General features: G+C 43.9%; 1 protein-coding gene across 2 annotated transcripts; it reads left to right on the top strand.

Annotated features, from left to right (window-relative positions):
- Nucleotides 1-4008: 4008 nt before the first annotated feature.
- ybx1 (Y box binding protein 1) lies at nucleotides 4009-15153 on the top strand. Of its 2 annotated transcripts, none has more exons than XM_015337064.2 (8): nucleotides 4009-4238; nucleotides 6781-6844; nucleotides 7225-7258; nucleotides 7664-7753; nucleotides 10115-10435; nucleotides 11471-11556; nucleotides 13204-13469; nucleotides 14792-15153. In XM_015337064.2, exons 1-7 carry the CDS (start codon nucleotides 4133-4135, stop codon nucleotides 13436-13438), a joined length of 936 nt encoding a protein of 311 aa, XP_015192550.1. In that variant the 5' UTR covers nucleotides 4009-4132; the 3' UTR covers nucleotides 13439-13469; nucleotides 14792-15153. The 2 variants fall into 2 exon arrangements, with proteins under 2 accessions (XP_015192550.1, XP_006641981.1); XM_006641918.3 differs by having other exon boundaries at nucleotides 11471-11568.
- Nucleotides 15154-16058: the final 905 nt, after the last annotated feature.

Here is a 16058-nt window from a genome sequence, read left to right as displayed (position 1 = left end):
TCTAATTGGTTTTATATGTGCTGGTGAGCAGTGGAGTCTTGGAGCAAATGTGAATAGGGCGTAATGAGAGTGTTGTTTGATAGGGACGGCCTGCGGCTTGCTTCTCACATTGCATTCCCCAGCATCCGATCCTGATGGCTTTAATGCACTTATTGCCAAGCATTCCATTACAAGCCAATAACGATCATGCACCAGCACAGCCAAGCCACCCCGAAACATCATAACAGCCTCCTCTGGAAGGCTGTGGCTTGGTTAGATTAGGCCAAAGGTTTTAGCAGTATTTTACAAGGTAACCACACAACGGGAGGGTGCAGATTATATCAGACATCCAAACACTTCAGACTTGAACATTGTGGCGATGTTCTCGGGAGGCTTTGAGGATTTTTTGCTGCACATTCTAAAGATGGCGGAATGGTACAAACTCCCAGACATGAACACTGTTGCACTAACACCCTGTAGTGGTTGTAATGACCCCAGAAATAACATTTGGACAATAGCTCCTGAAGCCTATGAGCTTGCATTGCCACGTGGTTTTTGTGCCAAATGTTTGGAAGCTGTGATTACCAAGTCCTGACTAAGACCCAAACTTGTGCACGTGCAACATTCACTAATTTCTTTTGCAATCTGTTCGTTTCAGCAAATAAAAAAGTAATTGTGCATTCAAATGTGGAGAAATATATCATGTTTAAATTTGAATCCTCCCGAGACTGCGTTCACTTCTTTTCACTTGGCGATTCAGTGAAACGTGCCAGTTGACCAGGGGTGCCCAAACCTTTGATCACAACTGTGCACGAGTGTTTAAATTGGTGTGCTCGTCTTTGAGTTCTAAAAACCCAGCACTTAACGTGAACAGATGTGCTTCACTGAACCCTATCAACGCCCCCCAGTACCTGATTTCCTCTGCAGGACAGATGGAATTACACTTTCTTCCAAAGAAGGAGGTAAATGCAATAAGTTTTATACAGCAGATTCACACAGGAAAGCTCACTCTAAGTTTCCATATTAGGAGATGTTTTTTCTCTCTACAAACAAAAACAGAAGGTGTGAAACTGAGCTAGACGCTTTGCGGTTGTAATATTAAAGTCAAAAGGTCAAATAATATGCTTGAATTATCCTTTTATACTGTTGCTAAGCACAAAGCATATGAGCTAATACAAATAGTCACTATTTTATATACTTAATAAAAAGGCAAATGCTCAAATTCTTCCTCAATGGTTTGGTTGCTTGAAGTGACCAGAAAGCCTTGATTGTGAATACTAGAAAAACAGAATAAATTGTCTTCGGTCTCGAACAGGATGAATATCCTTCCCCAGTCACAACTCCTAATGAGTCTATTAAGCAACCTAGTGTACATCCTATGATGCGCTGGGAATATACACAGAAGCTACTCTGTCTTGGAAGGCACATGTTGACCGCAAGTTGACTTTCTTCACAGGTTATGGGCTGTTGGTACCAGTAGTCAGGTTTTGTCAATGCATTTTCAGTTCTGTGGTACAGAATGTCATGCAGTGTGGAATAGCTCTCTAGTATAACAGATGTTCTCTGTGCAACAAGTAAGTTAAGATGTCCAAACTCTGAAGATGTGTTCTAAGATAGTGGGCAGGTACTTGAGCAGAGCTTATAAAACTGCATGCATTAACAGTGCGCTGTTAGTATCTCCCTCTGTGTTCTGCAGGAAGAAAATCTACTGATGCCTTCCTGCAGTCGTTTTAAAGTCCCCCGATGCAGATCTTAGAAAGATGAGGAATTCCTTTATCCTACACCCAATCAAACCACTAAGTAAATTAGTTCACAGTGATTTCTGTAGAGTACTGGTTTATGGGCAAGTGCAATTAGTGGTTTTGTGCAGTTCTAGGGTTTTGGAATGATTGGTGAAATGCAGATGGGATTCCTGTAGGAGAGGTGTCTGATGAATTTGTACAGGTCCCCATTACCTGTAAAGCACTTTGAGTAGAGTGTCCAGAAAAGCTTTATATAAGTCCACAGCTCCAGGCTTTCCTGATCTTTGATAGAAGGCATTTGCACATGGTACAGTATGTTACTGCAGCAGTCAGGGAGAAGAGCTTTACTCTAGGGTACAACAGCAGTGTCTTGTCTGGGATGGAAAATCACCACCTTCTGTTTACAAGTCAACAACCACTGCTCCATACTGCTGTCCCAAACCTGTATTTCTGAGAATGTCCTGTTACCTGTTATTTCATAGATCCCAGTGGATAAATCAGTTGAAAAATTAATAATTGAAATGGTATCCTGATATCTCTGGATAACATTCTGAGGGGACAGACCCTGCTCCTAGTTATTCCTCATAAGGACACTGGTCTTAATTTTATCAGTGTCCTTAAAGGCTCCCAGCACAGTGTCCTGATATCATTCTTCTGTGGTCAGAAGAGTTTGTGTGACAGGGTTTGTGATTGAATCAGACGTCAGTGGAGGGTTTTCTGAAGGTCTCCTACAGGGCACCGTAGAGGCCTAGATAACTGTGACAATCCCACAGAATATAATTAACAGTAATTAACTTAACTGCTGGATCGGTTTACTGCATTATGCTAACAGACAAGCAATTTAATATGGGGTTTAGGATTTTCCTGGTGTCCTTCTGACATTTAAAAAAACCCACTCTGGTTTTGTGGAAGTCTTTTTGTGGTGAGGACCAGCTCAAAGCACTTTACAAACAACAAAAATGGAGACATTTAAGGCCTTATAATGCATCAATATATAAGAAAAATGGGGCCTAAATAAAAAGAAAAAACCTATATACAAGTTTAAATTATCTTCATTCAACAAAATGTACTTCAAGATCCTGACTCTTGAGATATGTAATCGTAACTGTTTTTAAAAGTGCTAATGTTCACAATAACGGATTCTCATTACTTTATATAATGTTCTTTTTTTTTAGTTATGAAGAATATCGTATTGTATGCAAAAATAATTATAATATCAATGCTTAGAATTAAAGGCAGCTACGGGATTCATTTTTTGATATACAGTATCTAATCAATGAATCTACTCAACTCATTCAATTTTAATTTTAATTCCAGACAGGGATGAGTCGCAATAAGACTGATTCGGATGGGAGAAGTTTATAATCTAGGGTCTTGCCTTTTAGGGGTTATAATTGCCCATTGCACCAAGACAGTATTGAACGAAGTATGGAAAATGTTTTTACTTGTTTAAAGGCGAAATTTAAAAGAATAGAACTAGGATTAATTTACACTGCGGTACACAGTTAAACAGATTTTCAGATTCTTAATCTAATGTAAACGAATAAACTACGAATAAAACGAATGAACTTGTTTTTGAGGGCTTTAAGGTCTAGGGTACTGATTACAGGCAATCCTGACCTACATCTGTAAACTTCACGCTAATGTTTGCATCAGTAGTTCGAGAGCAGTTTAACCCTCTCCGTGCATGTTGATCAGATGTCTGGTCCGATGTTCCTTGTACTGTCAAACACTGACAATGTTACAGGCGCAGGGCAATGCGTAAATATTCCTATCACGAAAGATAAAGTGGGCGTGATTTATATTAACTGTAACATTTTGCCAATCCCTAGCATCGTGGGCGGCATCCTTGACATTATCTGCCCAACCAGCGCCACTGATTCACAATCTACTCCGGAGAAAAGGGGAGTGTTTGATTGGATTGAGCGCGGCCCCTTCTAAAAACTATGCAGTTGAGTGACACTTCGGTCTTCCAATCAGAGCTAGAAATGCGTACAGCTGGGTTAGATTGACGCGTTGTTGTCCAATCACAACCAAGCACTCGCAGAATACCGAGTAGGCGGGTTTTTATGCCGCTCTGTGGAGTCGCAATCCAATTCACCGCCGCGGAGGTTTTGGTGAAACGGACGGCGCCGCGCACCAATAGGAGCGACGGAAAAGAGCACCGGCCCAAGACGGACAGGGGTTCTGACCAATAGAATCAGAGAATGGGCGGTCGCGCCTCTGACAATATTGTCAGGTATCGGCTCGCTTTCCGTCCAGTTCGATCGGCAACGGGAGCGGAGAAAGGAACGCTGAGAGCCCGAAGGCAGCAGCCCCACCACCGCCGGCCCAGGTTACCATCACGCACCGGGAAAACACGCTAGAGAGCCACCGCCGGCACAAGTGTAACGTAACCCACCGAAACCACCATGAGCAACGAGGCCGAAACACAGCAGCAGCCGCAGCAGCCCGCCGCCGCGGAGAGCCCGTCCAGCCCGGCAGCCGCAGCTACCGCGGGGGATAAGAAGGTCATCGGTGAGCCCCCCGGTCTCTCGTATTTTTTTCTTTTCCCGTGTTGTTACGTGATTTGAACTGGGGACGCGACGCCGAGGTTGAGGGTTGGAGAGGTGACTTTTTTTCTCCGGCGTGCGGTGTGTCGGGCTCCGGGGTTTCTTTGTGTGAGAAAAGTCGGTTGAGCGTTGATGGTTGAGGGGGGGGCGGGGGGGCGAAAAAAAATAATTTGGAAAAAATAACGAGCGGGCGGCCTCGAGCGGGTCCGGGGCAGCAACGGTTCTCGTCCCGTCGCCGTGGTGACGGGAGCGGGCTGCGCTCTCGAGCCCCGGCGCGTGCGGGGAGCCCGGCGGAGCGGAGCCGGTGGGTGGGATCGGGCCGGAAGCGCCGGGGTGGGTTTGTGGATTCCGCTGGTGGGTTTGGGATAGTGATCGGAAAGACACCCCCCCCCCCTTACTCACAAACACACACTACTTGCCCACGCATCCCAATTCCTCCCCTCCTGGGGGTGGGGGTTTCTAGGTGTGGGTTTGGACTGGGCCGGGCCCAGGGGACACATGGCGATCCGGCCGCCTTGCAGGGTCTGTGCGTGTGGGGGAGAAGGGGGGAGCGACGCAGGCGAACTTGGCCTTGCTCTTCACCTCCCCGGGGCAGCCGGGGCGATACTGGCCGCCCGCCTCCCGTAAGTGGGTCAGGTCGCGTTCTCCCGCGGGCCCTTCCGCACGGAGCCCGCCGGGGCCGGCCTGCAGTCCCCGGCCCGCGGGTAACGCGAGTGCCGGGCTGCGGGAGGGCCGGTGTGAAGACTCCCCCTTCCTCACTGCTCCTCCACACACACACACACCCTTTGTTCATTACAGTGCGGTGTAGTAACTTGAGCGTCGTGTACGGGCCGAGGGTGTGCAGCCGCTTCATAAATCGGCAAAGCCGTCTTTCCCGACGAAAATGCCGCTTGACGGCTTACAAAAGAGGCGTCGCGTTCCCCCCCTCCTCGGATTATACTAGCGGCTGTGTGGAAACTTGGCGAGGGGGGAAAAAATCCAAAATGTCCGCCGCGGTGTTTGGATACGAGAGGGATTTCTTTTGTCTGAGGGAGGCGATGTTTTTTTTTTCCTGGCGTGTGGGTGCTGGGGAGGCGGGCGGCGTGACCAGGAGGACCGGACTGCGGCCGATCCCCGTTCCCCGTAGTTTAGGGTGGGGGGGGGGCGATTAATCGGCGGCCCTGCCGTGGAAATCGCCGTCGGTTTGGCGCGGATTGTGGGCGTCCGTCCAGCCACATGGTAGCGCGTCGGGCTGGGAAATATGGAAGTTTCGCGCTGTAACAGGCGGAGACCAGTACAATCGTAATCCCCTGCGCGTCCGTTGTACTGGGAATAATGGAAGTTTGACTGGCGATGGACGGCCGCTTGAATGATTGATTTATCGATACTGTATTTAGTTTCGCGTCCGTGTGGGGAGAGTGCAGGAGACCACGTGTGAAGCATTCTGACACTTCCTTATATCGTTACAGTGAATCATTCTTGTTACAGGAAAGAGCCGAGGTTACGATTGGTTCTTTGTAGCAGCAGACTGTTGAAGCATGGCCGGGCCACGTCGTATACCCCTGTATAGCCAGTAGAAGTTCTTTCGCCCGAAATTATGTTCTGATCCAATCAGCGGGGTTGGTGAATGTATTTTGGACACGAGTTCATCATACTGCTGAAGTAGTTAGTTTTGCAATGGACAGCTAGGCTTTGCATCATAATCTATAAAAAGCTTGTCACCATGTGGTTAAATATAGTGTCCAGATAGTTTTACAAGCCCTACCCCACTCAATAGTCGCAGCACTCCATGCTCCTAGTTCTGAGTTTCTCTGAATTCGGCCAATTAACCAGACAATAGCTGTAGGTCCCGGTTCTGAGCGTTAGGTCCTCATTTTATGTTTCCACTTTTCCTAGTAAACCTTTTCTCCTAGTGCTTACATGGTCAGATTTTAATGAGAGTGATGTTACAGTAAAGTCCAAGGAGTGACTAGAATATAGTTCATAAGTTGTTAAATACGGAAAGCAAATCGGTTCCAATTTTAAGGACTACATTTTTTTTTTAGACAAAACCTCTGCTGTTCATTATTACTGTATATACTTAAAGCAGATTTTTAAGTGACACATGATTTGAATAATGCTTAAAGTTACAGAGGTGTGGAGAGAATTTAAATATTTAACCTGTTTTTTGTCAAAAGAGACTCTAAGAGCCTCTGGGCTGAAGTGTGATATAGAGCTGTAGTTTTGCAGAGATGTGTAAATGACAGGAACGTGACAAGCAAGGGTGTACTGCCTACAGTTAGACTCCTGTGTGTAGAGAGAGAATGATGGTAAAGCATCAGTGCATGGTGAAATTAAGGCTCTACAATTACATTTTACTGTAGAATACGTTAAATACAAAAGAACCCATCAGAGTGAAAGTCTGCTATGAGACATTATAATGTGGTTTTCTTTGTTTTCTGATAATTCTGGTGTCTGGAATTTGTAAGTTAATAATTGCCTGACTGCTCTCTGGGTATATGAAGATGTAAGACTTGTTTGTTTTCCAGCAACAAAGGTGTTGGGAACAGTGAAGTGGTTTAACGTGAGGAACGGCTACGGTTTCATCAACAGGTAATTTAAGCTCTCTCGCCTTGTTTAGGACATGGATGTGACCTGTGGGTCTGATATCGTGCTCAATCCTATTAGCCAGGTTATTTGCTTGTACAGCTGTAGATTTATTAGTCAGTGTCCTGCTCCTGTTTACTTGCTGGGGTTTAGCAAACCATAAGCCTGTTAATTTAGATTGGCTTCAGTGCTTGTGGAAGTTAGTGCTTTCCAGAGAATAACCACATCTACTTTAAGCTGCTAAACAACCCACCAAGCAAGATAGGTCAAAATACCAAGTCTTCTGTGGAGTTTATCATGCTACAGTATTCGTAATGATATTCAGTTGTATAATTGCATGTCTGTTATGGGAAGTCCTTAGAATATTTTTATTTTCTGTTTTTCAGGAATGACACAAAGGAAGATGTCTTTGTACACCAGGTTTGTAGAAACTTTAACATTCCTTTTTTTTTTGGTTAGAACTAAATTGTTCTCAAGCAAGGACATTACCAGTCCTTTACTGACTTGATTTGAAAGTGCTTTAATATTGATTGTTCTATAACTATAAACCTTACTCATAGATAATGGTCAAATAAAAGCTCCAGTAAAATGTGATAAATGTAATCTCAGACACTGAAGAAAAAGTGGTTCTAAGGTTTAGATGTCTGAAAGAATAGTTAAATACAGGAGGAATGTTAACTACAGAATCTTTCTACTGTTAACATGGCAGTTACCTGCGTATCCCTGGAAGCTGTTAGAGGCTGCGTGACTGCTGCTTTGCAGTTTCCTTGAGTGTCCTCCGGTCTTTGGTTTTCGCAAAAGTAATTTAGCCGGTTTTGTTTCCAGACCGCCATAAAGAAAAACAACCCAAGGAAGTACCTGCGCAGCGTTGGAGACGGAGAGACAGTGGAGTTTGATGTGGTCGAAGGGGAGAAGGTAATAAACTGTGCCTTGGCAGACTGAAGCCAGGAGGCCTGTGTTCCATCAGGTTTCAGGACCGTCAAATAAGAATTTGTTGTTGAGCACATCTGTAAACTTGAACACGTGTCAGCTAGGTTCTAACTGACTTTAGAAGGCCCTTTCCTGAGTTTGGAACAGTGCTGTCAACCGATTCCAGTGGTTTTTAAGTCTGCCCTTTCAGTTGTAAATCATCAGGTTTAAAGTGCTCATGTACAAAATTTGCTATGAAACGTTACTGTGTTTCTGCATTAGTAAATGGTGTTTATTCTTGAAATTGATAGATTCTTAACATCAGTTATTTAAGACTCCACAACGAAGTCTTTTTCAAATTCTGGGCTGCAGTTCCAGAGCCACTTACTAGGATTAATATTTTGATCTGTGTGATGTTTAATGTTTCTAAAAGAGCACTGTTGAATCAGATGACTTCTGGGGGGTGTCCCAGTTGGTTCTGAGATGGCTCTATTTGCTTAAACTTCCTTCCTGCTTCCCTTTGAAGTCATTCAGCAATTTCACGGTATCCATTAATTGATAAAACTAAATTTGTAAAGCAGCTTGATTCAAGTTTAGTGTTCTCCAACATTAAGCATGTGTGCTAAGCAAGCATTTATGTATAAGTGAAAAGACTTCTGCAGTAGCAAAAACGGAGTCAAACCATGGAGTGTGCGTTTTATAGATTGGATCGAAAAAGATTAGAAACCAAAGATACAGCTGCATGCAGCAATGAGTGGAGGGCTGTAGGACACTTGAGAGGCAACAACACTGACATTTTTCACTAGAACATATGGTTTCCTGTACATGTTCCTTAAGAAGCTTGATAATATCTGTAGTCTCTGATATTGTACAAGTTTGCATTTAGGATCTTTTGACAGCTCATAAGTATGGATTCCTGTATGGGACACAGTCTGCACTTTCTTAAGAGGTTGACGGTTTTGTATTTGACCTTTAGAAGAGGTCGAGGGTTACAAGGAGTTTTTTTTATTGCACATGGTTTTCTATACTTGACCCATTAAAACCATGATTCTGTAAGGTTTTTGATTTTTCATACGTCTCGACCCAAGTTTGTCGTTGCTGCTTAAGGTTCCTGTCTTCGTTCCATAGTAACCCTGACCTTATGCACCTGTTATGGAGTAATACGATTATTTTGCATTAGCCCATAAGAAGACATCAGAGCTCTTCAATGACTGCCAAATCATGTGGCCAGTCATTATTTAGTTGTGAATTACACTTTACATTGGCTACTCCTTTTCTTCGGGTATACTCTTGAGCCTGCAATGCTCTTCTACATACATCTACATGAGTATGTATAAATGAATGTTAGGAATAGCTGGACTTTGATTGGCATATTAAACTTGTCAGAGTGTACCTATATGAACTTTAATACCAATTGGCCAAGCAGATTAAGATAAGGTCATTTGATTGGTTTTGTCAAAAAACACTGGCAATCGCCATGAGACCAACTGGCATTACCCGAAAAGGGCTAAATCGTGGACGTCAGATTACAATGCCATGTATTTCCAATCTAGTTCAGTTGATTTTAGAGCAGATTTTTGCTACTTCACACCATTTCACCTGTGTACTACTTCTCATAGGCTTTGATAGTCGTATGAAGTATGTTCTGAGGAATGATGTATACCTTGTCTTCAGGTGTGTGGATTTGTGGCTGAATATATAACTACAAAACTTAAGACCCACTACTTTAAAAAGTTCAGCCGATACCTGCGTAGTTTTTTTAGCGAGCATTAAATAACCTGTTACTCTTACTAGTAAGTACTTGGCCTTTCAGCAAACTTGACAAGCTGGGCACCTACAGCTGTTGGCTTGAAAAACATTAGTGCTACTTTGAATGGGTGACTCATGGGAATTTATTTGCATTCGGATTAAAACAAATTGATTGTTTTATTTAGCATTTTGAAGACTTCTTTGTGTGCTATAGACCTCTAGCCCGAGTGTGCAAAAGATTTAAAACCTCCCATATGCTGCTATAAACTTCATCAGCTGCTGTTATAGTTGCCTGCAGTAGGAAAAGCTCAGCAAGACTGAGGAACTTGTTCAGTGGTAGAAGTGGGAATGCCTTGCATACCTCGCCTTGTTTAGAACGAGGCTCTATGCTGCTGTTTTTAAGCGGCATTACGGAGCATCGACACTGTCATGTCTTAAGATTCCAGTTGTGATTGAGGCATCGTCTGGAGTCGCATCGCAGGTGAAGCTCGAGCTGAAACAGTTCATGTGAACTTGGAGGTACCTATGCAAGGTGCTGGGGGTGGGGTTGTATAGGGGGGGCTGTGGGGCTGGTCCGGGTACCCTGCAGCACTAACGGCCGTTCTCCTTCCCCGTCAGGGTGCAGAAGCAGCCAACGTCACAGGCCCAGGGGGGGTCCCAGTCCAGGGTAGCAAATACGCAGCAGACCGCAACCGCTACAGACGCTACCCTCGCCGCCGCGGGCCTCCCCGCAACTACCAGCAGAACTACCAGAGCGACGGGGAAGGCGAGGGGGGGGAGAAGAGAGAAGGGGGCGAGAACGTGCCCGAAGGAGATGTGCAAGCTCAGCAGCGCCGGCCCTCCTTCCCTCGGCGCCGCTACCCCCCTTACTTTGTCCGCCGGCGCTACGGCCGCCGCCCCCCCTACACCAACACACCCCCGCGAGGAGAGATGACCGAGGTAACCTTCTCGCACTGTCCCCAGAGAAGTCACACGCTCGGATTCCCAGCTCGCTGCCCTAGGCTCGGGTTTTCATTCAGTTGATCACCCCACTAATTACATCAAAGCGTTTGTCCTAGCTAATTCGGCACAATTATTTTACAACATTGTTTTTGGTTGTGGTGTATGTGTAAATGTTTTGGGTTTACTGTATTAAAGTTAAAGGAAGGCTACACAGTCTGTGTGTTAAAGCACAAAATTGTGGAAACCACCCTCTATAGTACACCTAACTTTTGATTGTTTAATGTAAATTACAACAGTTTTAGTGTAGTACCTGTTAAATGGGAAAATAAAATTGGAAATGCTGTACAGTATGATTTTGCCAGATCACTGGGAGCCCATCTACTGTAGTGCTGATTCCATCTCTCATTCAAATGAGAGATTCACAAAATTAGATATCCAAAACGTTTGGTTTCATTTTCACTATGGCTTTTGTAGTGGGTGTATGGGATGCAACTTCTTGCAAAGGAAGGGTCACTTATTGAAAAGTTGGCATTAGCTGTCAGGACTTGAACAAGAAGAAATGTAGGCAGTAACAACTTTTAATTTTGACCTAAATTTAGATGTAAGTGTTTGGCTTTACTGTGTGTATCCATTTACAAAACCTTCATTACAAAGTATCTATGACATCCCAGCCAATATAATTAAATCCACAGTGCCCGGGGTCTTGCTGCCCAGAGCTATTCTTCCAGGGCCACATCTAGTGCAGGCTCAGGGCTGTAGAAAGCTTTGTAAATGTACAGGGTTTCATAGTAATTCATAAGTAAAAAGGATGTTTTTGCCTAAGCATCGTACACTTAAGATCTGTTTTGTAATGAATTTTACACAGGAACTAAGCCTTGCTTCTGCACCTTGCTTTTATACTTGGAAGTGGGGAAGCTAGGCAGTTATACAGCAGGCTTCTGGTCGCTCTGTTTGATGATGGGGGTATGAATGCTTCAAGGCTTGAATGTGGAGTGGTGGTGGGCTTACGTACTTTTGTTTGTTCTGTTGCAGGGTGGTGAAGGCGATGAAATCCAGGGTGGTGCAGACCAGGGCAATAAACCAATGAGGCAGAACTACTACAGAGGCTACCGCCCAAGGTTCAGGCCAAGGTTTGCATGTTGTATTCACTGATCTGGGGCTGCAACAACTAGCTGGTTGGAGGGCAGTTGACTAGCATTGCTCAAAGCAACTAGTCGCCTCAAAAGCATAAAAGAAGTTTCAGTAGCCTGACTTCAGACACCCTCAGTTCCTCCTCTTTTTGCTCTTCACTTCAAATTGTTGAAGATTTGGCCTGGCTCAGTTCTAAGATGAACAAAATGTGATGTGAAATTTTCACATGCAGGAGTACGCTTTAAAATTCAGTTTATGAGCAAACAACTCTGACATTGTGTCTTAAAAGACTTGCAAAATATTATTTGGATCAAAAGAGTGATCATTAATTCCTATATGAATCGAGCATGTATTCCATGATGAGCAGCATGGCTCGAGAGTTCTGGATCATTGTGGGGTGGAAATATTGAGAGCGGTACCTTTTAAACCTCCACTCTTGTGAGTACTTATTAGTCCTTCACATGTAATATCTCCTTGGTGTTGCAGCCCTACATTGAATGGCAACTGCGTTTTTTTTTTAATGCACTTGGGGACTGCATAGGAGTCCCTTCTGTCTGTTCAGCTTTATTTCTCAATGCTTTCTATCTCTTCCATGTCCTGCTCTTACTTTTTATAGGCTTTGTAAACATCAAAGGGATAGGTCACAGTTGCAACAATTTCACAAAGGAAAAATGTCTATTATATATGGCTAATATTCTCTATAAACAACCAATTCATAACTCTGGAAATAGTGCAGTTGGAGTGAATTTTGCTTCCTTCCAAGATGGTTTCAGTGATTTTTTGGGGGGGATTAAATTAACCTTTCCTACTTTTCTTTCTTTTACATTCCTAGAAATAGAAACTTATAACCAGAAAACTGAGTGGTCACAATAGGAAAATAGTTTCTCAGGGATGGGTTTGCTACCTTGTTCTGAACTACATTATCCAGACTCACTAGCTGGAAATTATGGGCTGGTATAGTCTGGGTGAATTAACAGGCAATACATTTATATGTGGGCATATCCTGCAAATTCTGGACATCTCTGATTTCTAAAGTAACAACACAGGGGCTCATTCATGTTTATGGCAGTGACGCATCTGTTGCGAACTGTCTTTACTACAGGAAAGCGTTTGGGGACAAATGTGTAGGAAATACTGAAAGGTTTTGCAAAGACCAAGGAAAGCTTATGTCGACGACTTCATAATTCATTTCATAAAGAGGTTAATTTTCTAATTGTCGGCATGGAATTCACCTTTACCTGTTCCTTGCGATCTGCATGCTGAGGCACTTCCTTTATTTATGTTTGGCTTTTTTTTAAAGGCAGGCTGATTCAATTACTCTTTATATGTGCAGATGTCAAGAGCTCTGTTGTATAAGTGCTTCCCAGTATTGTGCAGCAGGCTGGTTTTCAAATGGCAGTTCAGTCATCCTGTGTGTCCGCTTATGGGATGAGTCTTTGCCAGGCCGTGTAGGATATGCGCACTGGGTTCTGCTGTATTTACACCTGTTCTGTTGGGTATGCAGTTTTGATCAATTAAAATGAGTAAGTTAACTTTTTAAAATTCTGTGTAATATACGCTCATTCAGAAATAGGAAAGCAACAAACGGTGGCCTCGAAGAGGTGGGTAACTGGCCGGTCTGTCTCCTCTTCCAGGGGTCCACCCCGTCCCAGACCACCACGGGAGGGGTCCGGTGAGGAGGACAAGGAGAACCAGGGCGACGGATCTCAGGGCCAGGAAGCCCGCCCCCGCCGGTACCGCCGCAACTTCAACTACCGCCGCAGACGCCCGCAGAACCCCAAACCTCAAGATGGCAAAGAGAACAAGGCAGCCGAGCCACCAGCTGAGAAAACGTCCGCTCCCGAGGCCGAGCAGGGCGGGGCTGAGTAAAGACCGGCTTACCATCTCGACCATCGTCCGGGTGCGTACCCCTGCGCCACTGGCCTGCGTGCCCGCTGCCCCTCCAGTCGGGGGTTCGGTTCTCACTGCGCACTGCCTCCAGGAAGAAATGCCATGTCCTGATCTTTTTGAAAGCATGTCTTTTTTTTTAATAAAGTAATAATTAAAGTGGAGACAACTTTCTTGACTGTGGAGGAAGTGGGGAGGGAGCGTGGGAGAGCTGCACCGTAGCTGGATGTTAAGATCTGATCTAAGAGAGGAAAGTGCAGTATTGGACTGGCTGCTGCAGGCCGTTGCCCGTGAAGGTTGGAGGGAATGCTTCAGTTGTTCACTGGGGACTCCATTTGCTGTGTGTGTGGGGAGGAGGGGGGTGAATTCCATGGGAGGTAACGGAATTCGTCTTGGTCATCTGCCCAGGCAGCTTTACAAGTGGCATTTCAAAACCTGCTTCCATCGGCACTTTTCATTGATGCTTAATCAGAGCAACCTAACGTGGTGACCCAAAAAAAAAAAGAGGTAATGCGGTGGATTTGATAAAGCAAACATTGGCAGTTCCACCGGGGCTCTCTTCCTATTGTGTTGATGTTCTTTGGGCTCTTTTTCTGTCGCGCTGGCTTAAGCCTTGTTTTGCTCAAAGTGACAGTGACCCAGCATGCTCTCTGCAGACCTTCATGTACAGCTGTGCTCGAGAGCTTGGCCAGGTCTGCTTTGACCTTTCTGGGCAGTGCAGCACATGCAAGAGTGTGATGCTTGCAGGCAGGGTGCAAAAGCAGTTTTCCCAATGAGAATGCTGACCTTGCAAGCTTACAGACCGGCTGCGGTTTCAGCCAGGAGACGGCCCTTAGTAGGGAAAAAAATGAATCGTATAAAGTAAGTGTCGCAAGAACACGAAAAAGCAAATGCTGATCAGTCATGCTTTCTGTTTCGCCAACCAGAAGCAGATCTCCGTGTGTTAAAGTACGTATGTCCCTGTGCTGCTGGTGTGCTTTCCTGTCCACACCAATACAAAATGACGTATTCTTTTTCTTATGTAAGCACAGTATTTTAGCGATTAAGGCAAAAATACCCTTGCGCAAACTTTCTCCTTGGGAAAGGATTCAATCTTGCATGGTGCTTGATGTATGGAAGCTTTTAAAAAAGGAGCTGTTAAAATCTTTTAAAATTTACATTGAGACAGTTCACAGACTGCAGCCCTGACAGTATTGAGTGGGTCCACATTTTAAGTGGAACAGCTCCTAGTGGAGTAGGGACTATGCAGGGAACCCATGTCCCGACACCACTAGTCTTTTAAACCTGTGATAAAGGACCAATGAGAAGAATTAATATATTGTGTTTTTGTTTCAGTTTTGTCAACATGAAGAAACATCAAAATGAAAACGAAGAGACGAGCAATAAGAAACAGATTTGACTTGACGATCAGTGAAAGCTTGCAACATGCGTTTGACCAGATACCACCGATTGCCTGCAGAATCTATGCAGCCCTGTTTTTCGTTACTTTTCTCTGACAGCTAAGAAGAAAATTTTTTTCGGTAACAGCAGAGGTTTTTGTAAATCGGTCTTAAGTTTTTACATCTAATGGTTTTTAAAGAAAATAATTTGATATCTGGTCAATTTGACATTTTTAAATACAAAATTTTGTGTACCAATAAATTTTAACAGAAAAAAAAACAAAGGCAAGCGCAAATAAAAGTCAAAGAAAAATTGTCTGAAGTTGCATTTTATTGGGCTGGATGAGTTGTAACTCGTAAAGACACTTGTAATTATTTTGCTGTGCTTCAAGTTTTGGTAGAATGGTACTTCATTTCTCCATTTTACATCTCTTTGTCCACTGCTAAGTGGTCTTGTTTGGTTCTTTTCATTCTTTGTGCATGCTGTTGTGAAAGCCTGCCTCAGTCAAAAGAAGTACTTCTGTAGGAAGTGTTTTGTATTCTCTCCATTTTAAAACAATCGCTTAAGAAATCATAAAGCTTAATATAATTGCTAACTAGACAAGAATAGTTTCGAGATGGAAGCCTTAATCTTGTGTTATTGTGGAGGTCTGTGCATAATGTTGGGGTTATTTGCAGTTGGTATCTTATACAGGGCTTTTCCATGAGGAAAGACTGTAAAGAAGATGCTTAGTCTGAATATTAAGTTGGTTAACCATAAATAGTTGCCTTTAGGTCAGTACTTGATATAGTGCTCAATGTCTTCACTTGGCATTTTTAAAATGTCCTCCCCTTAGACTTGCATTTCTTTGTCCCAGTTAAAATGTCAAAAGCTGCTAGCTGCAAAACAAGGTAGCTTTTCTTTTAACATGTTTGCTGCCAAGTTTTCCTTCATTGTACCCTCAGTTTAAAGATGACTCCAATTACAAATTCCAGAGCCTGTTGAACTTCCATTTCATTACTGCAGTTTACCTGTTGATGCATGCGTATGCATTTGACCATGCCAGTTATTTTTCAACATGTATTTGGATATCGCACAATTGGGGAGGTTTCAATTAGAAACTTAAACCTATTCATGGTCCCTGTTGGTACTGAAAAATCGTCTAGTGGAGATGCAGTCTGCTAATTGTCTTTAAAGGGTAGATGCTGATTTGTAAAAAATGCGGAACAATTGATACATTAGC

This window comes from Lepisosteus oculatus, chromosome 25, assembly GCF_040954835.1.
Source record: "Lepisosteus oculatus isolate fLepOcu1 chromosome 25, fLepOcu1.hap2, whole genome shotgun sequence".
NCBI classification, from domain to species: domain Eukaryota; kingdom Metazoa; phylum Chordata; class Actinopteri; order Semionotiformes; family Lepisosteidae; genus Lepisosteus; species Lepisosteus oculatus.
The sequence above is the reverse complement of the archived record's forward strand: the minus strand, read 5'-3'. Positions and strand labels throughout refer to the sequence as shown.

Excerpts from the sequence above, each read along its gene's own strand:
- ybx1 (XM_006641918.3), top strand. The coding sequence starts at position 4,133 with ATGAGCAACGAGGCCGAAACACAGCAGCAGCCGCAGCAGCCCGCCGCC. Across the intron at positions 4,239-6,780 it reads GGGGGATAAGAAGGTCATCG|CAACAAAGGTGTTGGGAACA; the intron begins GTGAGCCCCCCG and ends TTTGTTTTCCAG. Across the intron at positions 10,436-11,470 it reads CGCGAGGAGAGATGACCGAG|GGTGGTGAAGGCGATGAAAT; the intron begins GTAACCTTCTCG and ends GTTCTGTTGCAG.